A 27721-nucleotide genomic window follows, 5' to 3' on the forward strand; every position below is an offset into this window, starting at 1 on the left:
TGTGCGTTGAGCCATGCCAAGTCTTAGGATTTTGTCTTTCCGCGTACAAAAGTCACTCGCCTGCGTAGGCTATCATTTTACTGCTACGTATCATAGGCTGCGTAGGCCTTAATCAGTAATTTGGGTTAGAAGGGCCGTGCCACGGATGATCCAGAACTCTGAATGCATGTTGGAGGGCAACAGAACAGGCAGGACGAAGTTGGTACTGTGGCCCGTGGTGGACAGTGTGCCGGCCCGCTCCGATGTCTTGTACAGAGGGGCTTCGTAGCGCGAGTCGGGTTTGGGCAGCGACAGCACTGGCTTGAACCACACGACCGGAAGCGGTGGGTTCATTTGACCTGGGGAGTAATAACAATGCGTGAAATATTATTACGTCGCCTTTTACTTGATCGGTTGACTGAACACATCTCCGCTCCACATAACTACTTAGTTAGAAACTGGGCCTTAGCTTAGTTCGTTAGGCCCTGTATACGCCAAAGTGGAGATGGACGGGGACATGTTAGTAGTTCAATCAAATTATTGATATATGATCAATCCATCTCCTATCCTCATCAACCAATCAGATTATTGATATAATATGATCAATAATCTGATTTGTCCGCTGAATGCATCGCCGCTTCGCTCTGATTAGGTAAATACCGAACCGTAGTAGTCATGGCCGAATCATCGATAGTTTACTTTGAGAATCAGATACACTATTTACTGTCTCGAATGAAGTTCACAAACATTGGTTTAGTTGGAGACTAAGCCGTGAAATAGACGCAGTGACATGTATAAGATTCCAAGCTTGGATGGGCAGGCATTAATGTGGATCCACACCTACGTATGCATACGAACCGTGCACACAATGCGCATGGGATGCCTATAATAGACGTCTTACAGTGCACGCACGTGCATGTCACAAACGCCTATATATCATCTTTGAACTCACTCCCAAAAATTCACAAATAGGTATGCACACGAGTTGCTCGCAAACCACTCGTGAACACGTCCATATTTAAGTAGTTCTTATGATGCGCGTTTTGTGGACGGTTCGTGCGCGTGTGCAGGTACCTATCCATCTGCCTTTAGGTAAGTTAGATTTTTGCTGGTAGATCATAATGTTTCAACTTGGGTAAACAGTACGTAGCTGGACTGGGCAGAATTTTCATATTTACGTCAGGTCTTCGGATTGTCGATACCGCAAAGTCTTAATACAAGTCTTCAATGAGTGTGTGAACTGGAAACGTGGACGGTGACAGTTAGCCTCGTCCACAATTAATGAAAAGTCGCTCGGCGCGCTATGAAGTAAGCTATTTTGGGGATAAAATCAGGAACGAGGAAATTTGCGGAAGAACATAACCGAGCTACATAGCTCAAAGGACTAGCAAGCTAAAGTGGCAATGGGCAGGTCATGTCTGTCGCAGAACCGATGGAACAGACGTGTTCTGGAGTGGAGACCGCGTATCGGTAAGCGCAGTGTAGGACGATCTCCAGCCCGCTAGACCGATGACCTGCCCGGCTAGCATGGGCAGTAGATAAAAATTATATCCCCGATTATATCCACTGATTTCTATGGCATCGGTGGATATAATCGGGGGATATCATTTTTATCTACTGCCCATGCTAGCCGGGCTGAAGAAGGAGGCAGGGAGCGGGTGGATAAAAAAGGCAGAACACCGTGTTTAGTGGCGCGCTCTTTAAAGCCTATGTCCAGCAGTGGACGCATACAGCTGATGGATTGAATGGATTAGATTGGAAGTAAGCAGTGATTTTTGACTCTATGACCAACACGCCTCTGTACGGGTGGTGATCCGGGCGATTAAGGTTAATCTAGAATCTAGATTAAAAGAAAATCCAGAATAGATACCCAGTACCCACCTGGTAGTGCATCGACGAGTAGGTTTTGCTGTGGGTCCCAGCGGCCTGCATCGATGAATAGCCCGTGTATGTTGACACCATCTTCCGGTTTTTCCAATGGACCAAACACGACCATGTCAGTGGGTTCTTCCTACAAAACGTAAACACAGATTGGACTGAATGATAATATCGTACCTACAATATTTTTTAAATGTCATGTCAAAAGTACGATATTAGTCCTTAAATCTAAGGGTAAACCATATTAATGTAGGTACATATACAGGGTGGTCAAAAAGTCGTGGATCAAACGCAATAGGGAGATAGAGGAGGTCATTTCCAGCAAAAAAAAATTCTACAGCATAGCCATATTTAAATTGCCCTAAGAGTTATGAATATTTTTGGGTTTTTAAAAAAAATACCAGATTCTCTTACAATTAGACTAATTTAAAAAAAATGAGATAAAAAACAATAAAACAAACGATGCTCTATCATTACTAGATAATGTATCAGTACTACAAACCTTCTATTGAGGCTCTGGCTACCAAATTACAGGAGCAATTAATTTTTTTCCAAAACTTTTAAAGCGTTACAAAAAATTAAATGTCACTTTAAAAGCGCACTGTGAAAAAAAAATGTACTACGGAAAAGTGACCCTGTATTAGAAAAATTTGCTGATTTAATGCCAATTCAAATGAGGTATAACACATTACTCTTTGTTTCGTAATTCTGGTATTATAATCGTTTTTTCATATCAAGGTGCAAATTTCAGTAGATTAGTTTACTTCAAAATAATTTTGAAGATTATCATGCTGCTAATTAAACTGCTAGTTTTTTGTACGTTGGAATGCTAGAAACATCACTGTGCTTGTCACACTTAAAATTTGTGAAAAGAACAGAAACTCTTCACTACCACCACTTGCCAGAACTACCCAGAACGCCCTCTTTTCTAGGAAAAAAGGATAAAAAACTATGCCTCTCTTTCACATCCTTCTTTATTCCAACAATGCAAATAGAAAGGATGATTAGTGTGAACGAGAGGCATAGTTTTTTTATCCTTTTGTTTCCTAGAAAAGATGAACTACTTGCAAGACGGGCGTTCTGGGTAGTTCTGGCACGTGGTGGTAGTGAAGAGTTTCTGTTCTTTTCACAAATTTTAAGTGTGACAAGCACAGTGATGTTTCTAGCATTCGAACGTACAAAAAACTAACAGTTTAACTAGCAGCATGATAATCTTCAAAATTATTTTGAAGTAAACTAATCTACTGAAATTTGCACCTTGATATGAAAAAACGATTATAATACCAGAATTACGAAACAAAGAGTAATGTGATATACCTCATTTGAATTGGCATTAAATCAGCAAATTTTTCTAATACAGGGTCACTTTTCCGTAGTACATTTTTTTTTCACAGTGCGCTTTTAAAGTGACATTTAATTTTTGGTAACGCTTTAAAAGTTTTGGAAAAAAATTAATTGCTCCTGTAATTTGGTTAGCCAGAGCCTCAATAGAAGGTTTGTAGTACTGATACATTATCTAGTAATGACACAGCATCGTTTGTTTTATTGTTTTTTATCTCATTTTTTTTAAATTAGTCTAATTGTAAGAGAATCTGGTATTTTTTTTAAAAACCCAAAAATATTCATAACTCTTAGGGCAATTTAAATATGGCCATGCTGTAGAATTTTTTTTTGCTGGAAATGACCTCTTCTATCTCTCTATTGCGTTTGATCCACGACTTTTTGACCACCCTGTATACACCTACAGTTGTTTAACAATATCTGCCCCACATACCTTGGTTTTCTTCTGTTTGCTGTGTTTAAAGACGTCCTCTTGTGCCAGAAAGAAGTTGATAGGCTCGAAGTCGAACATTAGCGCATCTATGGGCACTCTGTAGCGGCGTGCGTAAGCTTGCAGGGCGCCAGTGAGCAATCCTTGAGGGAAGAACAGCCCTGACACCCAACTGCTAGGCGCCGCTCCATCTATTAACCATTTCTGCCGACAGAAAAAATAGAATTAGAACAATTCTTATTCAAATATTTTTACAGGTGCTTTTGAACATTCAAAAGATTCAAAAGCATCTGTAAATTTTAAATTAAAAAAAAAAATACTTTTATTAATTAAATAAACATGCGCTTGCCTGCAAACACGCCAAATAGCAGGTCATTACCTGCTGCATCATTATGCAGCTTAAGGTGGACCGCGCTTGCCTAGAAGGTGCCTCTTTTGAAGATCCCGTTGTATTTGGTGAGGAAAACGGAAGCCGGAAGGGCATTCCATATTCCGGCAGTGTGTCTTAGAACGGTATGCCCTTTCTTGGAGTTTCTTTCGATGGAACTACACACACACACACACACACACGCACGCACACACACACACACACACACACACACACACACACACGCACGCACACACACACACACACACACACTATACACTGCGCCGCAATAGTATGTGCGTATAGTGGAATGTGCTGTGCATTGTATGCGTGGGTACACACTACACGGTGTACACGAATACCTCGATGAAGTCAAGTCTTAAGGTGAGGTCGTGTATCCAGCTGCCCAGCGACTTGAGCGAGTTGTAACCCTTGCGATGCCACATGTCCGGCACATTGTTGTTGATGAAGGCGTTGTACACCGCCTCGTAGGCCTCCGACATCACCACTACACCCTGTTATATGTGTTAAGTTATACACCAATAGTAGATTAAAAGAAAGCGTAGAGTCGCAATCGAGAGAGCTATATGCTCGGAGTTTCTCTATCATCCTTTTATATTATAAAGGCGAAAATGTGTGTATGTCTGTATGTTTGTTAGGTACTCTTTCATGCAAAGACTACTGGACGGATTCGGCTGAGATAGATTATACACTGGAATACTTTTTATTCCGGAAAATCAATGAATACCACCTGGATTTTTAAAAAACCTATATCCAGGGGAACGAAGTCGCGGGCATCAGCTAGTTTGAACATATGTATCAGAAATGAGGAGATCCATAGGAATGAGTGAGTTAAAGTGGCAATAGCAGGGCACATTATTCGAAAAACCGATAGACATTTGGACCACAAGATGCTAGATTAGACACCTCGCACCAGAATGCGCAGACGGCACACCCCCACGAAGTGGACAGATGACATCAAACGAGTTGCAGGTAGCCGATGGATTCAGGCGGTGCAAGATCGTGGCGTGTGGAAGTCCCTACAAGAGAACCTCTGTTTCACCTCTATTTTCCTAGATTTTTAAAAATCCCGTGGGAACTCTTTGATTTTTAGGCAATAGTAAAAATTTGCTTATGTCACTCTACGAATTTTAACCACATACCTATAGAATAGAATAGAATAGATTTTTATTCAAATAAACTTTTACAAGTGCTTTTGAATCGTCAAATAATTTACCACTGGTTCGGAATGCCGTTCCTACCGAGAAGAACCAGCAAGAAACTCGGCGGTTGCTCTTTTCAATTGTTCAATTTACAATAATACTTATTCTGTATATACATGCAAAAAATTACGTCGCTCCGACACTCCTTTGCGGCGTGAATGAAGGACAAATCAACAAATAAACACTGGCATGTACCTACTGATTACTATCAAACAACTAAGTTTTCAAGGACTTGTAATATTAAATATCTCCTGCCTTCCACTTAATGCATTATATTATTATATTAGCTATGAATTTGAAACTTTGTAAACTTGTATCGATGGCAATAAAATAATTCTGTACCAACGAGGTGGTATGATGATGGAGGTGGGAGGAGTACCTATATATGAAGGTACAACTGATATGTCATTCGTGATAAATCTACCTACTAGATTTATTAAGGGCGTCTCACTTGCAAGCCTTCTAAAAAAAATTAAAGAATAAAACCGGTCATTATCTTTATTTCAGATAAAAATTACATCTATTTAAGTAATACTGTCTTTTGTTAGTAAGTATGCCCCCTGAAAAATAATTTATTTGAATTTGTAATTCAATATAAGATTTTCAAAATTTTAGTTTTATAACTCTTTCTTTCGTCTACGCGCTAGAGAACCGTGATAGGCGACAGACAGACAGATAGCAGATAACATTTAATATGGCTCCATTTTACCTTTTGGGTAGGGAACCCTAAAATAGAATGTTCTGGAACTTCTATTTAACTATAAACAAGTCTAGCTGGTGACGTGGCGCACGCTGTGCAAAAGGCCGTTCGAGCATGCGTGCTGCAGCGATATTTTATTCCTGTAATGGCGGCTGCATGTTATAAAGCATATCTAAATTTTTCAGACTAAGTGTCCCATCCGGGTTTTTCTGGAACTAACATCTTGGTGTTTACATACGCATGCGTAGGACGCCCGATACGTCCGGACAAAGGTAGAATTCGTTGGTGGGATAATAATTGAGCATGCGCGGGGTAATAAAATCAATTAGTGACCTGACTTTACGTGGGATGAATGTTATGATCACGTGACGCAATGTCACAGGTTTACTTTGGAGGTCATATTTATAAATAGACTTGTTTATTTCATCAATAAAGGTTCTGGATTTACGATCAAAAATAAATATTTATTAGCGGTGCCGTTTTCATACTAGAATCAATACAATGTCTGCATCATCACGAATTCATGATTCTGAGTCAATTATGCATCCACTGTCGGACATATTATATTCAAATATCGTCACTTTAGGTTGCTGGAAGGCGCCGTACGTTCCATTTGCCAAAACATGGCCTCTACTCTCCAATGCCTCTTCTTCTTTGTTAGCCCTTATTTATCGATTGTTGGACGTGCACGCCATTCTTCTCGGTGTTGAGCGACCCTTCACCAAGTTTTCCCCCTACGCTTGGTAATGTCGTCGGACCAACGGGATGGTTGTCTTCGAACATTTCTCCTTCCGGTACGTGGCCACCATTCCAGCAGCAAACGAGTCCATCGGTCATCTGTAGTCCTACAGACATGCCCTGCCCATCTTCATTTCGACCTGGACACTACAATGCCTACCCTAAAGATGTTTAAAAACCTGTATTCGAAGACCAAAGAAATGACTCTTAAAAATCAGGAACGAGCATAGCGCAACAGCAGATTCTGTCAACTCTATATGGATACCGCGCAGTGAAAAGTTGCAAGTCCTCCAACGCTTTGATTGGGAGTATGGTATTGGGAGATGGTATCAGATCCCAAATCACGAAATTACATTTGTTGGTAAATCTAGATCACTTCTTTCGCGTGTACCTACTTACTTACTGGATACATGAAAGGATTTTAACCGACTTCCAAAAAAGAGGAGGGTCTCAATTCGGTGCATTTTTGTATGATCACCGATTTCTCCGAGGTTTCTGGACTGAATTATAATTTTTTAAATGTTTACTTTAGTTACATCACCGAGTAACGGCTAAAATATATCAGCGTCCTGCATTATATGCGTATTGACGCATATGATCCAAGACATTATGCTGAGCTGTATACTTACTTATACCTATTTGGGGTGGTGTCAAAAATGTTACATTTGTATGCTTTGTTTTTATCTCTGACAGCAACCGCAAATGCATTTATTTACTTATTTCTATCCAAGCGCAAGCTCACCTTAATGGCCTTCTGCAATTCATTGAGCGAGCTGTGTATGAGGGCGAGCAGCGTGTTGAACCTGTCGGTTTCGTGCAGCAGCACCGTGGTGAGGGAGTGCAGTTGCCCCATGTCGTCCGGCACCATCAGTGCAGGGTTCACTAGCGACTTGTCCACGCTCTTGGCGATAGCGGCACGTGTTTGATCGCAGATCCTCCACACGATCTGATCCGGAGTATCCCCCTCTCCGCCGCCGCCGGATCGGGGCTGCACGTCCACTATTGTACGAATCAGAGTGTTCGTTTCTTTATTCTGTGATAATAAAAATAAATTAAATATCATATAAAATTTAAAATAATAATAATATTAGCTTTTAAACTAGCAGAGGCTCTTTGAAAAAGCTCATAATAAACCCAAAACCGTAGACCTAGTTTAAAAAATAAAACAAACTTATAGCAAATTGGGTGAAACTACTTAGGTACACTGCGAGGTATTTAATCGTCTAATTTTTTGGGTTTTAGCTGAATTAACGTCACAAGTTTCAAAATAGATGAAGCAAGATGGGGGACGAAAAAGACCAAATCCGTACTGATAATATATGAAATCTACTGACTTTACACGGCCCATCTGTTACACTGATTTTAACGAAATTTGTTACAAAATTTGGCCTTGCATCCCGGGGAAGGACATTATATAAGTGACTTTTGATCCCAGGAAATCATAGAGTCCCCACGGAATGTTTAAACCCCAAATCTATTTGAATGAAGTTGCAAGCAGTATCTACTTGGTAAAGATAGTTTGCACCCTGGAATCAGATATTATATCCACGCGGATGAAGTCGTAGCCATCATCTAGTAAAATACTACTTATTCAAAGGTAAGTAATTTAGTTTGGGAGTTACCTCGTAGGCGATATTAGCATTCTCGTGCATTCCGAAAACTTCAGGATCCTCTATGACGGGCAACGTGTCACAATAATCACGAACTGCGGCCAGCTTGTCCAAACGTGGGCAATAATAAATGCCGGAGGCGGAATACGTGTAAGTTTCTTCGAGAGTGGGAGGCGAGAAGAACTGTTTGAGAATTGTGGTCAAACACCGTTGGTCCCACATATCAGTCACTCGACCACCATACGTTATTTGACCTGATGAAAGTTTTGGTAATACAAGTGTAAATAAAAAATTTATAACATCCCCGACAAGTGAAGGTTACAGTAACATGAAAAGAGCTGATAACTTTCAAACGGCTGAACCGATTTTCTTGGATTATAGCTAAGAACACTCTCGATCAAGCGGCTTTTAAACAAAAAAAAACTAAATAAAAATCGGTTCATTAGTTTAGGAGCTACGATGCCACAGTCACGATACACGCGTCTTGTAACACCCCTCTTTTTAGGGCGGGGTTTAATAGAACGTTAAAATATATGTCTAATCGAAAGTTGATTTTAGCAAAGTTTTTCGGAATGACCGTCAGTTGTCTATAGTATAGATTGTTATTTTGGAGTAAGAAAATCCATACAAAAATCCGTAACAAGCGTCATTTTTTCAAATTTATATCTGACTTACCATGAAAAAAGAAGTAACCAATCATTAATCAGTAACGCTGCACTATTTAAACGTCTGCCAATTGCGATTGATTTAGCCTTGCCAGAGTACATTACACTTTGCTAAACATTAATAACTAATAATCGGGAAAGCATAAAGCCTGGAACACACGCAAGTCCCGGCGAAAGGATATGATATAATCCGCGCGTAAGTTGAAATTGCTATTCCTACTGAAAACAAAATATTGACGAGTATCTTAAGTAAGTAAAGCTTAGTTTGTTTGAGTTGTAATCAAGAAAGATGACGCGTTTCTTCTCTGCCGACGTGCATTTCGCCTTCGCCATGAACTATAGCACATTTAGCGGCAGTGACGTACGCGCGTCGCGGCTGGAGAGAATATCGTGCGGGGCGCTGACGCGACGCGCAGTTCCGCTGCAGTGCAGTTGTGGTGCGTGGGCACCACACCTTTAAGGGAACTTGTAACAAAACGTCGAGGCTTCGACCTCACTGGCAGGCGTCAAATGTTCCTACATTTGCCGCTAGGTAGACTATAAATCACCCATTTTTTTTATTATTAACAGTATTTTTATTGATCGTATCCTAAAATCAAATTGCCGTATGAAACAACAAGCGTAGATAAGTTTATTCGGCCAAAACTTCGGCCTATTTTGACCGAAGCCGAAGGTTTGGCTGAAGGTCGTTTTTTTTGAAGCCTCGAAGTTTTGATACAAGTTTTATAGCTATCGTGAACTGTGCCTTCTACCTTATAATCAACTGCCGAGTGATGAGTCCAGTTACCATGTATAAAAAAAGGGTTAGCTAGATAGATAATCTAAACTTACTGGTTATGTACTCAAGAGCATCCCAAGGGATATGGCCAGATTCGCAGAACATTTGCAGATTCAACATGGCACATTCTCTGTCACTGTTGTTGAACTCGTATGTGATATTCCAGCCCAGGGGACCAAACTTCTTGCGCTCCTGTATGATTGCGTGGAACATACATATTCCGAACAACATTGTCCGCCAATCTTGCTCCAATACTACAAAATATAATTAAACTAACTAGCTGACATTTATGACTTCGTCCGCGTGGATTTAAGTTTTTCAAAATCTCGTGGAAATTTTTAAATACCCTATGCCACTCTCCAGGTTTTAAGTTAAACGTACAAAAATCACGTCGATCCGTTACTCCATTGCGGCGTGATTAAAGGACAAACCAATAAACAAACACACAGTCGCATTTATGCTATGGAAAGTGATAGGTAATTTAAAAAATACTTAAATACCACGACTTTTACCTATTCTTTATCTAGTAAATGATTTATTAAATAAACAAGAAATCCGATAAGCAAGTTGCGCAAGCGCAAGTTTGTAATAATTAAAATTCTATCCTAAGAACTATCATATCTATGAAAAATTGACGTACAAAAGTAAAAACTGTAAAATCAAAGTTTATGTCCCTTAAGCTGTGACTCTACCATCGCCTCGGAATACAGATTCTAAATAAAAAAACTGGCTAAGTGCGAGTCAGACTAGCGCACCGATGGTTCCGTACTACAGTCGTATTTTTTGGATATTTTTCTCGTTAGATAAAAAACTGTTTTGCATAAAAATAAATAAAAATCTGTTTTAGAATGTACAGGTAAAGTTCTTTCATATGATACCCCACTTGGTATAGAAATCTTACTTGAAAGTTGAAAATACTAATTATTTGTTAATGAACACATTTTAATTTTTTTTCGTGATGTAACAAGAAATTCGAAGGAAGGAAGGTTTTCGAATTTTCTCCTTTACTAGTACTATAAAACCTACCTACTTACCATGATTTTCAAAGAAGTCCTCTTCCATTTCTACAAGAGCTCTCTTGACGTTAGCCTTTAGACCTTTAGGGGGCTCGTTGGTGACTTTGACCGAGTTTTGGAGCACCGAGACGGGAAACTTCGGCGTGGGCATTGAACTGAGATACAGACGAAAGTCTGGGTTGAGGCCTGGGCCTTCGCTTCCCAAATTGGCCACTATTACTTCAAGATTTAACATCCATGATGCCGCTAAATGGCAATTCTAAAGAAATTAAGAGTATAATTTAACTGCTTATACATAATACATTTATGTCCATGATGATATTATAAATCCGAAGTGTCTGTCTGCTAGCTTTTCACCGCCCAACAGTTTGACCGATTTTGATGAAAGGTACAGAGTTCGCTTACATCCCGGAGAAGGACATAATACATATGCCAATTTATAAAATTAGCTAAAAATCGACTGCCTCGAAACCGCTTCGCTTTTTGACGACTTTGTTCATTCGATCACTGTATTGAAATTGGGTATCTTAGTGCCAAATCACCAACGTTGAGTGACGTTTAATCGAAGAATAAATTGGGTGTAGTGACAGTTTTTGTACTGAAAACCTATCAAAATGTCAAACTATTCTCGAATAAGAATGATTTTAGACGAAGAAGATATTGTACTCGTAGGTATCAGTGTGAACTGGAGCAAGCAATTAAATCCTCGATTCCTTGATGGTAAAAGCGCCATGTCCACTATGGCCTTCATTTATGCAAACCCATTAAAAATTAATTTTAGTATTTAGAAACAAGTTTACCTGCAGAAAGACCCAGTCGCCTTTGGGCTTAGCGTTAGTAATCATTTTTTCAGCGACGGGGCCTTGGCCTTGTCCTAAAGAGATTGAGTGCACCCGTTCTCTCATGCCCATCTCGGTGGCAAATTTTTGGAAAGCACCGAAAGGATCCGAGCCAGTACTCAGTACGAACACTAGAGGTATGGAGGACGCTGTATCAGCATAGCTAAAAATTAAATTTTATATTTTATATAAAAAAAAAACCAGCCAAGTGCGAGTCAGACTCGCGCACCGAGGATTCCGTACTCGGGTATTTTTTCGACATTTTGTACGATATATTAAAACTATTATGCATAAAAATAAATAAAAATCTGTTTTAGAATGTGCACGTAAAGCCTGCAAATAGTTATCTTACTTTGAAAATTGAACCACATTTTAATTTTTTTTAATGATGTAACCATCACGGTTTTCAGATTTATTCATTTAGATCTTATAGCACAAGGCTATAAGACCTACCTACCTGCCAAAATTCATGATTCTAGGTCAACGGGAAGTACCCTATAGATTTTCTTGACAGACAAGACGGACGGACGGACGGACGGACGGACGGACAGACGGACGGAAGGACAAACAGACAGACAACAAAGTGATCCTGTCAGGGTTCCGTTTTTCCTTTTGAGGTACGGAACCCTAAAAAGTAGGTAAAGCCATTATGCAACTTTTTGTGTTAAGTAGTTGGGTAACGCGAAGAGTTGCTAACCAGATGTCTACGTTATAACAGCCTTTCAGCCCCATCCATCCAGTAGTTTGAACTGTGCGTTGATAGATCCAGTCAGTCAGTCACCTATTCCTTTTATGTATTTAGATTGTTCTTATATAATTGTGGTGGTATATGAGAGTCTCCACTCCCTCACTCGATTTGCACCCTGCTCCACCCATCACCCCACCGACGTGATTTGGAAGCCACGTAAGGTCCAGAACTCAGTTCTCTTGTTGTACCGGCCAAAGAGGTTGGTTGGTACGGCAAGAGACTTAATTTTTTTTTGTTAACTAGCTTTTATTTCAAGCAAAAATGCTTGAAATAAAAATTAGTTAACTAAAGATTTTTTTAGTAAACTGTAAATACTTTCATAAAATCTGGGAAACCCCTACAGTGATTTTAAAAGTATTCAACAAGATCCCACTCAAGGGGATGCATGAGAAAAACTTTTTGATCTTCATTTCGCTTGTTAGCATTTTTTTCAAAATTCACCATTTCACTCACTCACTCATAAAAAATCTGGTCAAGTGCGAATCAGATTCACACACGAAGGTTTCCGTACTATCGTACAAGAAATGAGACTTTTTACTGATTGTTTTGTGAAGTAACGGTTTTCGGATTTTCACTTTACGTGTGCTATAAGATATTGCTACCTGCCAAACATAAGTCTAGGTCCACGGGAAGTAGCCCATAGGTTTTGATTCCCTTGAGGGGTCTCGAAGACACGACAGACAGACAACGTAAATCCTACAAGGGGTTTTTCCTTTTGAGGACTATGAAACCCTAAAAAAGTATCTATTTAAATAACAAGTATATGTATTGCCCGTCAGATAGCATAAATAATATATGAATAAAGCTGCAAAATCAATAACATCCCAATTCTCTGAGCCGGTTTATTAATAGCTCTAGATACTGAATGGTGTGAGCTATGATCGATACAGCCTCGCTAGTGTCCCTAGATTGTCAGCCCGGTTGCATTCTGCATCCTCTATTTACTGTATCCGGGGCTGCCGTATAAGCCAGACGTGCATAATTTTGAGTGTAATTCTGTCTTTTTCAATCAATACCTATATTTGAAAAGTTGTACAACAAATAATAAAGTTAAAATTATAGGTGTTTCGACGTTTCAAGTTACTCGTGGCCGGGAAAAATGGCGGGTGAAATGAGCTTTGGTAAAATGCACTTTACCTTGAACAATGGAGTCAATATGCCGGCTGTCGGTTGTAAGTATACACACTTACTTTATACTACCTATCTAATATATTATGTATTAATTACTAGCAGATTCATCATGATCGCGGGCCAACATCGAGTACGGGATTCCTCTAAGAATGAGAAAGGCTTAGACCATAGTCTGCCACGCTGGCTCAATACGGTAGACTTCAAACACCTTTGAGAACATTATGGAGAACTGTTTGACATGCAGGTTGCCTCGTGATGTTTTCGTTCATTGTTAAAGCTAGTGATATTTAATTGCTTAAAACTCATATACCTAAACTACATATATTTGCCGCGCCGCGTCGCGTCGCGCAGCGCAGCTCAAGTGCCTTGGGACCTTAAGTTTTAAAAGAAACCCGGCTTCCGAATTTCTAGTTAAGTAAATCAAATTTTCCCATACAAACTTTCATCCCCTGTTCACCCTTAAAAGGAGTGATTTAAAAAAACTTATATAATAACTAACTTATACTTAAATAACATACAGGTATAGGTTTTTATTATTTAGTACGTGTATGCTGATTTTATTGTCTATAACTTGAAAAACACAGGAGTTTCATTTGGCTGAGTGTGTGAGTGAGTGGTACTTCGTATGCACAAACGTATGTACAGAAGATAATATTATGATCGATTATGAATATTATATTAGTGTCTTAAGTACAACAATCTATTATTTATTGTTGCAGTGGGAACTTTGGGTATGAGAAATTATCCTGTTTTGTATGATACAATAGATGATATGATACAATGTCACAAATAAAGCCACCAACAACTGGGATCTAACAGAACTGAAACTAAATGAACAGGTATCAAATGGTGGAACTGAGTTAAGGCAAAATATAAATAGAAAGATTTTGAATTCAAAAAATAATAATCTAAACGTCAAATGCATCTGCCACTGGTTGGGGATGCCTCGACTACCGAGAAGAACCAGCAAGAAACTTGGCGGTCGCTCTTTTAAAAAATACGATGTACAGTAATATTGTTAAATTATGTAGAAAAAAAATTGCAATATCATGCATTGCTGAAGCAAGCTGCAAGTTAAATACATGTTCTTTAATAAAATAATAATCTTCGATTGTGTAATGCTCTTTTTTCAGGTAATATTAATATTCTTGTAATACATATATTTTTAATAGATTTTTAAAACGTGGGTGAAAACAATTAGACTAAAATTGATTGCGAAATTTTGTTGTAAAAGATTACCCACATTCTCACAAACGGTTTTCCGTTTAGACCATTTTTGTGACGGGGGATACCTCAAAAACTAAACGAGAGCTGAATATCCAGGGGGGGGGGAGCTTGGGGTGCTTATACCCCCCCCCCCCCCCCCCCCCTCAAATCCCAGGCAAAGATAAATTATGTTGCATAGTTCTTGCATTTATCAAATTATTTGTGGATATTCAACACAACTCCTAAATTCAACATTTTGCAAATTCAACATTATGAGAATTCAACATTTTGAACCTGAATGAATGTCGATCACCAATTTGAATAATATTTTGTCTTTTAAAAAATACTAGCGACCCGCCCCGGCTTTGCAGGGGTGCAATGCTGATACTAAACATACCACAGAATGTCTTTATATACAACGTTCACAGCTTTTTTGTCATTAGATAGGCACGCGTCGCCGCACCGGCCGGTACCGCCGCAATGTGCCTGCATTTAAATCTGTAATATGTTTGAATATATTTATTTAAATTACATGCTGTAAAGGCCCTTATCTACTTATATTACATGCACAATGTATTTAAGGTACTAAATTCGATAAGGATTAATGCCGTATTTGCATAAAATCGCTTCGTAAATAAGCAATTATTTCTCGTAAAAAGTAAATAAATGGTTATTGTGGGTTATCCCTAAGAGATAGACATATACCATCGCGGACTTTTTGGTACAACTTTTTAAGGTGTACTGTAGTGAATTATTTTGATCTATCTCGTAGGGTTCAACCAGCGTTTGCAATGTAAGCGCAAAAAAATGTATTTATTTACATCACATTAGAAATTTCTAAAATTATTATCAGTGTTTTCTACTATATTACGCATATGCATGTATTAAACATAGTATAAACCTTTCTCTTGAATCACTCTATTTACTGAACAAACCGCATCAATATCCGTTGCGTAGTTTTAAAGATCTAAACATAAGTACATAGGAGCAGACAACGGGAAGCGACTTTTTTATACTATGTAGTGATAGTGATAATCTCAAAATGGATTGCGTGGTTTTAAAAATTATTATAAGTTGCGCTTATCGCTCTTTTTTGTTTTGTAATAATATATTTTATTATTATCTTTATGACGAGCTTCATTGTTCATATAGTGCGCACATTTTGAGATCTGAAACGTATTTTATCCCGGAAAATCAAAGAAGCTTATACTAGCTATCTCTGTACCAAATAGACGATATATACGCGACTTCTTCGATGCGGATTTACCTACGGTATTCAAAAATCCTATTCCCATGGAAATTTTGATTTTCCGCGACTAAAAGTAGCCTATATCCCTGTCAGGAATGCATGATTTGCATGCAAGTTTGTTGAAATTAGTTGAACGGTGAAAAAATAGCAGGTAGACACACTTTCACATTTATAATTATTAATAGATATTAGTACAGATATGAATGCTATGCTTATAAGTTATTACAGATACATCGGGAGTATATGGAAATGAAAAACAATTGAAAAGCGCTTTTCAACAACTACTACCAAAACATGGCCTGGCGCGTAGCGATATCTTTATTACTACGAAGTTAGGTAAATAGAGTTAATTAGAAAATCCTAGGGTCCAGGCACATTGTGTACAGTTAAAGCGAAGGGACGCCGCGCGTCGCGCCGAGCTTCCCTTTAGTAGAATAAAGTAAATTGAATTTTATGTTTACGTCGTACATGCCTGTAACTGTACTTTGTATTAAATGAAAAGAGTAAGGCCGATTTGCTTTTGTTTTGTTGAATTTGTTCCTTACAAATATCTGCTTTACCTACTTAGTGGAGATCAATTTCCTTTGCAATATCTACAAGTCGCGTCACATCGCTTTGATTCTCCCAAACTGTGCATCGAGTCATTTTGTTTCCAATTAAAGTTGATATAGTAGTTAATTTACTTTTGCGATATTTTTACAGCGCCTGTTACCAATGATGCTAAATTTGTAGTCCGGGCTTTTGAGAGGTCTCTCAAAAACCTAGATTTGGAGTATATTGATTTGTACTTGCTGCAATATCCTTCTACGCCTCATACCGATCCGAAAAGTTCCAAGAATGCAAAAATGCGCGCCGATACCTGGCTTGCAATCAATAAATTGTACGAACAATCAAAAATTAAAGCCATCGGAGTGTCTAATTTTAACATTATGCATTTGATGCAATTATCTGAATTGAAGCTTATCGGGCCGATGGTTAATCAGGTTAGTGCAAATAATTTTTGCAATTTAGTGTAGATTTAAGTATAAATTCCGAGTTATAGTAATAATTATACTTCTTTTGTTTCCAAACAGATCGAGTGGCATCCGTACTACTACAATGACGAGATGCTACAATATTGCACAGAAAATAATATACGTCTGCAAGCTCATAGTTCATTTGGCGGACTGTCTCAAAATGATACAACCCTTATAAAAGATCCGGTGGTATACAACATTGCAAGGCGATACAAAGCTGGTGAAGCACAGATTTTACTTCTGTGGGCTTTACAAAAGGGAGTTGCGGTCATACCCAAATCTAACAATCCTGAACACCTAAGGGATAATATGCAGCTTAATTTTAGGATTTCTGAAGATGATATGATGCTCCTCGACGATCTTGGCTCTAAGAATCGAAAATACGCCTGGGATCCCACAGCAGTAGCCTAAAGTACGACGCGGTAAGTAGTAGATATTTTTATCGAAGTATTTGGGCTACTGTCGATCCAAAATGCAATTTCGCATTATAATGATAGTCAACTGTCTCACCGTTTTACCTACATGTATTATTTATCTTCTTATTACAAGGACTATATCTATCTACTGTACTTTACATTAAAATATATATTTACAAATAAAATTCGATAACCTCTTCTATATACAAATTGGACATGATGACTATTTTTATTAACCGACTTCAAAAAAGGAGGAGGTTCTCAATTCGTCGGAATCTTTTTTTTTATGTATGTTCCCCGATTTACTCAAAGACCCCTAGACCGATTTCAAATTTTTTTTGTTTGTGCAAATGGTTCCATATAAATTGGGTGAAGATCTGATGAATATCTTCGGAGATGGAGAACAGAACTCTGCAACGGATAGGAGCAAATTGCTCGCGATCAGTGTAAAAGCTTAGTAAACAATATGGTACAGTGGGGCCACTAAAAATAAAAATTTTTGGATCTCCATGGTGTTCCCGCGTCCTTAATATATGTTCGTGTATATTCCACCTATTGGATTCACATTGGAATTTCAAAAAAAGCAAATTCTGTCCCTTAAAATCCATTTAGATACTTTTATCATATCCCACCCGTATTGTATTTTAGATATTCTATGACCATGATAACTGTTTCAATTTTTACAATATTATTATTATAATGAGTACTTAGATAGTTCTTAGCAAAATTATAAATATTTTAATCGAAAACTTCATTGCGAAATGTCATGATGTGAAATTAAATTATTCTCCTGAAGAATTGGTATCGTTTCATTTATTTAAAATGCAATATGTTTATTTGAAATTTCAAATATAGATATAATATAAATGTAATTTAATGGGCATAATCTATTTTTGATTCTTATCAATTCTCGTTGTCTATAGATATTGTGAACACTCGATGTGACGAATTATATTTAGGTAAATATTATATATTATAGGTTTAGGTATATATTATATATATATTATAGCATAATATTATGTTGGTTGCATAGATATAAGAAAGCTATATTATTGTGTAATGCCGTTTGTGTCATTTGAACACTCGATGTGACGAAGTATATTTATAATATAGTATAATATGTTGGAAGTATAGATTTAACAAAACTATAATGTGTAATGTCGTTAATCGTCGTTAGGTTGTAAAAATGTTAAAGAGAAACGTCCTCAAATATAACAAATAGATGTTACTATCCATACGCACATGTAAGCACAATATTTACTGTTTGAGAAATAAAGGTCTACTTCGGTGTTGTCATTGATTGGTTTTTTTGTTTTGTTATACACATGTTATGTGTTAGTTTGTCTAGTCTATTACTCTCTTCAGGGACCCAATACCTTTACACTACACTCTTTCGCTCGAAATCGGAGGGTGCAGGATAGAATAGAACGCATGAAAGCGTACGCGCAATCGCGAACGATTTTTAAACCCATTTTTTTACTGTTCAATCATTCGCACGTGATTATCCACATGATTTTTCATCCGGGACTTTGTTAGTTTGTTCGTCTGTATTTCCGGAACAAGTCTTGTAATCAATTTTAAACTAATTTCCCGGTGAGCTAGAGCTTGGGTTGGGACTGGCCAGAACTGAAGACAATGCAACATAACTCGCTTTCTTATTTGTCTGTTTGTAAGCTCTTCTTGTCAGTCTGTTTGTCGTGCTATCAATTTTAAACTAACTGATTGATTACGTACTGGTGACGTAACGTATGTGATTACAATGAGACAAGTGTAAATTAAAAATTTATAACACCCCCGACGATCCAAAGTATTTGAGTTTTCCAAAACATCATTTTCAAATAAATAATTATGTATTTAGGCAACGTCCAACTTGACAGCTTGACATTTGTCTATTGACATAATATTATGAACCTAACGGTTATCTAACCTTCTTTTCTACAAGAAAACTAGAAAAGAGCTGATAACTCTTAAACGGCTGAACCAATTTTTTTAGATTATAGCTAAGAACACTCTCGATCAAGCCACCTTTCAAACAAAAAAAACTAAATTAAAATCGGTTCATTCGTTTAGGCGCTACGATGCCACAGACAGATACACAGATACACAGATACACAGACACACAGATACACAGATACACACGTCAAACTTATAACACCCCTCTTTTTGGGTCGGGGGTTAAAAACAGAGAGAACCCTATACTAACTACTGTCTGGATGAGTATATGGATGGTTCGCGTAGCCCACTATTATTTGATCGATATAACCATATCAATATAGGTGTCACTTACAGGGTATTAAGCTGCACTGTAGGGCTTTCAATGAATACAGCTCCTAGACTGATAGAGACGTACTGCGCGATGGCAAACACGAGCTTCTCTTCTTTCAGGCATTTTATTATCATCAGCTTTTCAAAGTCATTCAGATGAGCGTTCCAGTCTATTTTTGGGGGCTTTGCGTCCTTTTTGTCAATATGAATGTCCTAAAATATAAATCTTGGTTATTGTTAAGAACTTATTGCGAATAGTAGCTGACCAATCGCGGGTTCGCTCGAATGGAGTTTCTGAAAATCCTTAATAGAGAAAACTAACACACAAACTCATAAGATCTAAAATTTGAGCTATACCTATAGCACACTATAGGGAGACAATAGTCCGATGCCTTTAAGATCTGTTTAGGCCCCTTCATCGAGCCTCTGCTAGGTAATAAAATACCACTCTTTCTCTGTGCCTAGTGCAACCGTTTTGAGAACCCACTAGCCATTTTTGTAAATCAAAAGCATGATTGTATAAACCCATAAACTTTTGACATGACAGTTTAACACATATAACAAAAATGTGAGTGAATGAGTACTACAAAATGCATTATACATTGATATACCAGTAAGTCAAGAATCCTAAGCCAATGTAGGCTACAGAACTATTAGCACGTAATGTATAGTGCAACGCGAAGAGCAGTTCGCAAAAGTATATCTTACCAAAATAAAAGTGCCCAGTTGAATCCTGATTTTCCGAAGACAGTCTCCAGTAAGTTCTGCGAAACTAGGATCCGTTTCTTGTAAATGGTTTATTGCTAACCACATTTGATCCGTGAGGGTCTCTATATTTGGTTTCTTTGGGGGCACCTAAAAGGAATTTTGGCAAGCTTTAACAACATGATCGAGGAACCTTATCACTTAAATTAATTTTGTGCCATAATGGTGCCTATATCAACTGAAGCGGATGGAATCGTCGAAAGAATCTACTATGGCCCTTGTTTGGAATGTCATTTCCACCAAGGAGAAGAATAAAAATCTCGGTGGTTGCTCTTCTCAATTCGTTCAACCACGAATTATGTCTAAAATCATAAGTATATCAAAGTAATATTTTTTCAATGCGTCAAGCATACGTGGCCAAGCGCTTGCCTATAATGAATAAAAATTAAGAAAAAAGTACTAACCACTTTGGTGCCAGTAGCTCCTCTAAGCACAAAGTTCCACTGGTGCGCTTGCACTCGACCAGCGTGCAGGAAAACCGCCATATTGAGTAGGAAACTGAACACTAGCTTGTGACGTTCGAATAGTCCACGCGAAACATTCCGGTAGACGGACAGGGTGATCTCATCATGCAATATCTCCAAGCGACGATCGAGGATGTCGCATTTCTCACTCTTTTCGATCACTATGTTGAATATCTGCGGGGTGATTCGCTAACTCAGTGTCTAATGAAGCCACTGAGCTCATTTGACAAAGGTTGTCTCTACATTGTTACTTCATTGAGTGATATAAAATTGATATTGATATAAATCTTATAAGCTACGAAATGATGCCCGCAGCTTCGTCCGCGTGGATTGGTCAGCTCCCCTATAGCATCAGGACTGAGGAGTTGGATTCCAAATTTTTTATGGAACAACGTCGCAAAGTTACCTTAACAATTAAAAAAAAAATACGCAATTCGATTCAGAAATCTTGGAGACTAGCTGATGCCCGCAGCTTCGCCCGCGTGGATTGGTCAGATCCCCTGCAGCATCAGGATTGAGGAGTTGGACTCCAATTTTTTTATGAAACAATGTCGCAAAGTTCCTCTATCGATTAAAAAAGAAATGACGCAAATCGGTTCAGAAATCTCGGAGATTTCGGTGTACATAGGTAGAAAAACACAACTCCCTTTTTGAAAGTCGGATAAAAAAGTAGCCTATGTTACTCCCTGGTCAATTCTCTAAGTGTCTGTGAAAATCCCGTCAAAATCGGTTCAGCCTTTACCAAGATTAGCCTTTTCAAACAGACAGACAGACAGACAGACAGACAAAAATTTAAAAAACGTGTGATTCAGTTATGGTATCGTTCAAATAACCATATGACCTTAATATGTGGTAGTTATTTCGAAATTACAGACAGACACTCCAATTTTATTTATTATAATATAATATTATAGTATAGATTAGTATAGATTGAGAGAGCGTTAAACTAACTTCTTTCCACGGTAGTGTGTAAGTACATGGACAGACCTGGTTGAAGTATTTCAGCGAGAACTGGTACATCGGGTCGATGTCAGCGAGCTGCGCCACGGCAAAGTAAAGCACAGCTCCCCGGGTAGCCACAGTGCGATACTTCTCTCGCGCTGCTGATATATTAATTTCTGTCGCTTCCGTTTCTAACAATCGCGCGTTGATTATTTCAGACGTTTCCTATAACACAATTATTTTAAACTAGAGGATGCCCGCGACTTCGTCCGCGTGGATGTAGGTTTTTGAAGATCCCGTGGGAACTATTTGGTTTTCCGGTGTAAAAAGTTGTCTATATCAATAACATGGACGCAAGCTACCTCTATAACAAATTTCATACAAATCGGTTGAGCGGATGGGTCTTTAGGAATCCTGTGGGAATCCTTCTGTGTATAAGCCATCTCCGTGCCAAATTTCATTATTTAATCAGCGATGAAAAGGTAAAAGGCAGAAAACGTTTTATAGGTATATACATAGAATCATACTTTTGCTTTATAAGAATACCATGCTTAGTAACTAGATGATAAAAGGCTTAATCACCTTACTCTCATTCAGTGTCTCAATAAGTTCTTCGTCGTCTAGAATATTCCCTGAAGAAGCATATAACAAACGGAGAATTTTATCCTCAATCTCGAGAAGGGTGGCTTTGTCCGTGTTAATGCGCACGATTAGTTCTGAACGCAGAAGTTCTAAATCGGGCCTTTCTAGACGAACCACATCCCTAAAACATTGTTTGAAGACAATAATCTAGCTTCTTAGGTCTGCCTCTTGTTTTAAGGCCATGGTTACACCTGTAAGTTTTACTCACGAAAGTAGCTTACGTGATTAACTTACGGCAAATTTACTAATGTAAACACTCTTATAGGTTAGTTTACGTTATTTAATTACGTTAGTTAATTACGTAAGCTACTTGAGTAAAACTTACAGGTGTAATCACAGCCTCGAGTTTGACTCACACATAATTAGTATTCTGTAGGTATTTGTAGGTAACAGTTCGTATGTAGGATTGTCAGTAGAGAAAGTGAAAAAATAATTTCTCCTAATAATCCTGATTTCTGCAATTAACTTATTTTTAATGCTGCAGACATATCATTGTACCAATTTAATGTTCAATTTTGCTTAATATTGATATATTTATTATTATATAACTAAGATTTCTGTGAAATTGTGAACGATGGAAGAGACAGATTTTATTTAAAATGTAAATTTAATGTCCATTTTCATTCACCAATCCGATAAATAGTTTTCAAGTTTTTCTATTCCTTTTTTATCTTCACCCTGGAATGAACTTGCCAAAAAGCATTACAAAATTTAACTATATCTACTTTCTATACGGAGAAAAGATAGTATAGGGCTATATCTGTTACGTGATCCCATACAAAGACAAAAACTCAGTGGGCGTTATCCATTTTGATACACCAAACACAAACGAAACTAAGTTTTTGAATTTAATTTCGGATGTTTTTGAAAACATGTTTGTGATCTGTTGGCCTTTTGTAGTGGAATAACTTATATCGAGCAGTATGGTGCATGGGCCATGGGGCTAAGAAGTCAACTTTTCAACTTACGCTAGTAACTGATCCTCAAGGCCGGATAGAGTGACCGTGAAATTCACAAGTGTGACTTGAATGCAGATCTCGGGTAAGTAGTGAGGGTTGGCCAACTTTGTGGTAAGGTAAAGACGGAAGTTCGTATCGTACTCGATATCGCTATCGCCAAGATGGATAAGCAACCGACCAGCCTTAAAATACCAAAATAATTAAACATCATTTTGTCTAGTGTGTCCTAGAGAGAGAGTGTTATATTAACTTCTTTCCGTGGATAAAGTATAGTCTGCCGGGCATAGTAGGTCTTCCAAAACCATTTATACATTAGGAGCATAAAATCAGACCTAGATTTTGAAATTATAGTATCTACCTGAAGAAAGGTCTGCTTGAGAAGCACCGGCGAAAGTGTCGCATCCAATGCCTCTCCTAAGTCCTCAATCAGCATTGGCCAACCAAGACGTATACAATTCTCTAACATTCGAAGGTACCCCGGATCGCTAAGTTTAGTGATCTGTAGACCTTGCTCCCGCTCCATATTTTTGACCCATCTGTTTGCCTGAACATAGAAAATAAAGTATGTTTATTCTTACTTTACCTACTTATATATCTTCTTGAGAGCTGGTAGGAAACTTTAAAAGTTACTAGGCATATGAGGAATTTTACTCGAGTCGGAACTACACGGCAGAGCACATAAGACATACTTGCTCTTGAGGATCGATCGTCAGCGGCCATCTTCCTGCACGTGTCACGAGAATTCCATTTTCAGTCGAAACAGCATCTCTAGGTAGGCCCTGCGCGTTCCAAGTGCGCACAGTATATGAATCCGCCATTATCGTTATCAAACTGAAATATGATTAGGTGTGGAGGAGTGTGACAGGGAGACCTGCTATTCTCAAAACTCTTCTCGGCAGCTCTAGAAGAAATCTAGAACCTAGAAATCTCGATTTGAATGATTTCGGGATAAATATAAACAGTGTGAAAATAAACTAATTAAGATTCACAGATGATCTCGTTTTGATATCTAACAACAGTTCAAACATCCAAATTATGCTCCAACAGCTGGCCGAGAAGAGCAGAGAAAAAGGTCTAACCATAACTATGAACAAGTCGAAAACCAAGGCAGGCGGATTTAAAAGATGGCTAATAAAGAGCATCAAAAAAAAATTAGATGCCTCATTTCATATTACCATAAATCAGTAAATTGACAAAGATAGGCGAGTAAGAAATCTATCAAAAAATTCTTGAAACTTCTATCGCTTTTTGTACAAACAAACATTAAGTAATTAATAGAAACGCAAAAGTGTGTCTGTTTTGTATTTTTTGCAGCTGTATCGTGACGAAATTTGGCACTGGCATCTCAAAAAATTTAGGGTGCATTTAGTCTCTTTAGAAAATCAGAAGTTCCATTTGGAAAATCAGGGTTCCCTTCCAAGGCAATCTTGAAATGCCTAAAGCTATGAGGGGGAAGTTGCGCGAACAAGATTGAAATACATAATTTACTAACTCAAAGGTATCGGAGGAAGGAATTTCAAGCTCTCGGCATTGTTGAACCCACTTATGCTCGAGCTCACGGCGGTAGTTCGAAGGGAACGCACCAAAGTATGCAATGCAGCCTGATGCAATTATAATATCCCCAGTGGTACATTTTAGCTTGTATGTTGCCACCTGAAAATACCAATCGTTGAAAATAAAATGAAAATATACCTACTTTTGCTCTATCACTTAGTGACTGTGTTGCAGTGCATTAGTTAATATTCCAATATTTCGAATACCTTGACACTTTCCTCCCAGCGCGTTTTCTCATCAGCTAGAGCCTGAGTGAGCTTACCGGCTCGCATCAATCGGGCCGCTGCCAAGTCCACATCCGCTTGCAATTTGATACGCTCTTCTTCCACTAACTGTAAGCGCATTATATACATGTGTAAATTAAAAATTTATAACACCCCCGACAAGTGAAGGTTACAGTAACTAGAAAAGAGCTGATAACTTTCAAACGGCTGAACCGATTTTTTTTTGGATTATAGCTAAGAACACTCTCGATCAAGCCACCTTTCAAACAAAAAAAAACTAAATTAAAATCGGTTCATTAGTTTAGGCGTTACGGTGCCACAGACAGATACACAGATACACAGATACACACGTCAAACTTATAACACCCCTCTTTTTGGGTCGGGGGTTAATTAAAAATTATGTTATAATACAAGGATATGTACTCTGAAACCTTAGGAGATTTAATAAATTGTAGATAACGGGTACATACCACGATTAATTTGATGATTTTGGTGTGTTAATATTTCCACTCAGCTGCATACATAGTAGGCGATATGTACCCTTTATCAACAATTCAATATGTCGGCAAACCACGAAATTAGCGTAAAATATTAGATTTTTTGGTATTTTAATTAAAAATTGCCAACTAACAAGCAGGCTACTGCCTGATGTAACTTGAAAGTGATTTCACTGCCTCTGAAGATGTAACACATAAATTTTAAAAAGCCAACTTCAAAAGAAATCTGCTGCTTACGTGAGTAAAACTTACAGGTGTAATTGCGGCCGTATATTATTATGTGCTGCTAGTATAACGGAATACGAAACGGGTAGTGAAAGAGTACCAGGCATCCACGGCCTAGTACTGTGGACTTTGCTAAACAAGCAATTTACAAGCAAAAAGTTTATGAACTTAATTTATGAGTTCGGATACCCTGAGTTCATCCATCATTTTCGCTAACTGGGCTTCTATATTTTCAACCTCCTTTTGTTTTGCACGAAGCACCGCCATCACGCTTTTTAACACAGCAGCCGCTTCTTTATGTCTAAATGAATAGATGATATAAAATAAATAGATGTTTATTTTAAGTACAACACATGCCCCGCACTTTATAGTCTACGCTACAGTAAAATTAAATAACTTGTATTTAAACTAAAAAGACTAACCACTAATTAGAAAAAAAATTACACGGAATTTTACTCTATAACTGTGATACAGCAGTACCACAAACAACAATAGAAACCTAAAATTCACGGTTTTCGAATTTTTCCCTTTATTTGTGCTGTTAAGACATTGCTACCTGCCCTTCATGATTCTAGGTCAACGGGAAGTACCCTATAGGTTTTGGTTCCCTTGACGGATCTTGACAGACAGATTGACAACGAAGTGATCCTATAAGGGTCCCTTTTTTCTCCAGAGATACGGAACCCTAAGACATAATTTAATTCTAACGTTTAAAGGTACACTCACGCGATAATTTTCGGCTCCACTACTTTAAACACTTTTGAATACATGTCAATAGCTTGCACCCATAAGACCATAGATCGGCACACCTGCCAAAAGATTATTGAACCATCAACCCTAGATAGAAGCATGTCATGTTTATTAATCATAACCTTCCTTTATTTTGGACTACCCCATAATTCAAAAGGCAGATCCGGTAAGCCTACCTACTGCTCTTATACAGGCATATATCAGTAAGTATGAGGTCTATATCGCAAAATCAGCTCTAGCTTACATATACAGCTACAAAACAGCCTTTTATCGTTACCATATAAAGTAGACCTTAGAAAGAAGATTGATTACCTTAGAAACTTTGGCAACTGTGTCAGGGTTAAAATCCTTATGAGTTAGATAAACTTTTATTTTTTTGAGCGTAGCATCTGGAATATGATCTTTGTCGTATTCTTCCAAGTTGCGGATAAAGTTCACGTCAGCCAATAACTTTTTTGTTGAATCCCAATCAGGCCTGAAAGAGTGAGTGAAAGAATAGGCTTAAGGGCTGATTTATCAATCGCTAATTAGTTTTGTGATTGGAAACAAAGGCTTTATTTATTTATTTAATTAATCTTGTGACGTTTTGAAAGATTTATTGTCAAAATAAAATGTTAAAGATTATTTCAGCGATTGATAAAATAAGCCCTTAATACCTAAGTAGTAATCTAATCCGTGAGTTCAAAGAAACATTGCAGAATGCTTCTTAAAATTTTTATTGTTATTTCCATACATCATACTTATTTAATAATATATTGAGATATATGACAGTGTACAGGAAAAGCTTAAAAAATGAAAATGTCTTTAATCCTTACAATTTCGTGACGCATAATATGTACCTACTATAGACAAAAGCGGCATTTTGTGCAATTTGACAAAATTGTTATCCAAAAATGGCGTTTCAATTGCGAATTTTTGCTTTGTTCTTCCCTGGGTGTGTCTTAACTCTTTAACTCTAGGTAAACGGGTCTCATCTTAGGCCACATTATCACTTTTTATCAAGTGTGATTGTGGTCAACCGCTTGCCTACAGTGAATAAAAAAACTCTGGTTTTTAACCCCTGACCCAAAAAGAGAGGTGTTATAAGTTTGACGTGTATCTGTG

At 37.9% G+C, this 27721-nt stretch overlaps 2 protein-coding genes and 1 long non-coding RNA gene across 3 annotated transcripts in view; 2 read left to right on the top strand and 1 right to left on the bottom strand.

Annotated features, from left to right (window-relative positions):
• The window catches only part of LOC123880242 (dynein axonemal heavy chain 6), an 84583-nt gene continuing 56862 nt past the window's right edge, over nucleotides 1–27721 (bottom strand). The window contains exons 47-68 of the mRNA XM_045928239.1: nucleotides 26930–27092; nucleotides 26594–26676; nucleotides 26057–26168; nucleotides 25128–25253; nucleotides 24860–25020; nucleotides 24057–24198; nucleotides 23726–23911; nucleotides 23377–23549; nucleotides 22349–22529; nucleotides 21812–21991; nucleotides 20765–20998; nucleotides 20304–20450; nucleotides 19618–19808; nucleotides 11526–11727; nucleotides 10744–10984; nucleotides 9763–9963; nucleotides 8279–8520; nucleotides 7399–7689; nucleotides 4358–4510; nucleotides 3632–3832; nucleotides 1861–1990; nucleotides 1–338 (exon numbers count right to left, since the gene is read on the bottom strand). Coding sequence (XP_045784195.1) covers nucleotides 109–338; nucleotides 1861–1990; nucleotides 3632–3832; nucleotides 4358–4510; nucleotides 7399–7689; nucleotides 8279–8520; nucleotides 9763–9963; nucleotides 10744–10984; nucleotides 11526–11727; nucleotides 19618–19808; nucleotides 20304–20450; nucleotides 20765–20998; nucleotides 21812–21991; nucleotides 22349–22529; nucleotides 23377–23549; nucleotides 23726–23911; nucleotides 24057–24198; nucleotides 24860–25020; nucleotides 25128–25253; nucleotides 26057–26168; nucleotides 26594–26676; nucleotides 26930–27092 — 3970 coding nt within the window. The 3' untranslated portion in view covers nucleotides 1–108. The remainder of the gene's footprint in view (nucleotides 339–1860; nucleotides 1991–3631; nucleotides 3833–4357; nucleotides 4511–7398; nucleotides 7690–8278; nucleotides 8521–9762; nucleotides 9964–10743; nucleotides 10985–11525; nucleotides 11728–19617; nucleotides 19809–20303; nucleotides 20451–20764; nucleotides 20999–21811; nucleotides 21992–22348; nucleotides 22530–23376; nucleotides 23550–23725; nucleotides 23912–24056; nucleotides 24199–24859; nucleotides 25021–25127; nucleotides 25254–26056; nucleotides 26169–26593; nucleotides 26677–26929; nucleotides 27093–27721) is intronic.
• On the top strand, nucleotides 13198–14212 carry LOC123880284. The gene is made up of 3 exons (XR_006799196.1): nucleotides 13198–13302; nucleotides 13375–13484; nucleotides 14163–14212. It is a non-coding gene; the product is annotated as an uncharacterized LOC123880284 (long non-coding RNA).
• Nucleotides 14983–18626, top strand: LOC123880279 (9,11-endoperoxide prostaglandin H2 reductase-like). The gene is made up of 3 exons (XM_045928326.1): nucleotides 14983–16234; nucleotides 16601–16881; nucleotides 16972–18626. The coding sequence occupies exons 2-3, from the start codon at nucleotides 16744–16746 to the stop codon at nucleotides 17323–17325; spliced, it is 492 nt and encodes a 163-aa protein (XP_045784282.1). The 5' UTR covers nucleotides 14983–16234; nucleotides 16601–16743; the 3' UTR covers nucleotides 17326–18626.

The sequence above is a fragment of the Maniola jurtina genome, chromosome Z (genome assembly GCF_905333055.1).
Source record: "Maniola jurtina chromosome Z, ilManJurt1.1, whole genome shotgun sequence".
NCBI classification, from domain to species: domain Eukaryota; kingdom Metazoa; phylum Arthropoda; class Insecta; order Lepidoptera; family Nymphalidae; genus Maniola; species Maniola jurtina.

Coding starts and splice junctions, on each gene's coding strand:
- LOC123880279 (XM_045928326.1), top strand. CDS start 16,744: ATGCGCGCCGATACCTGGCTTGCAATCAATAAATTGTACGAACAATCA. Junction 16,882..16,971: donor TCGGGCCGATGGTTAATCAG/GTTAGTGCAAAT, acceptor GTTTCCAAACAG/ATCGAGTGGCATCCGTACTA.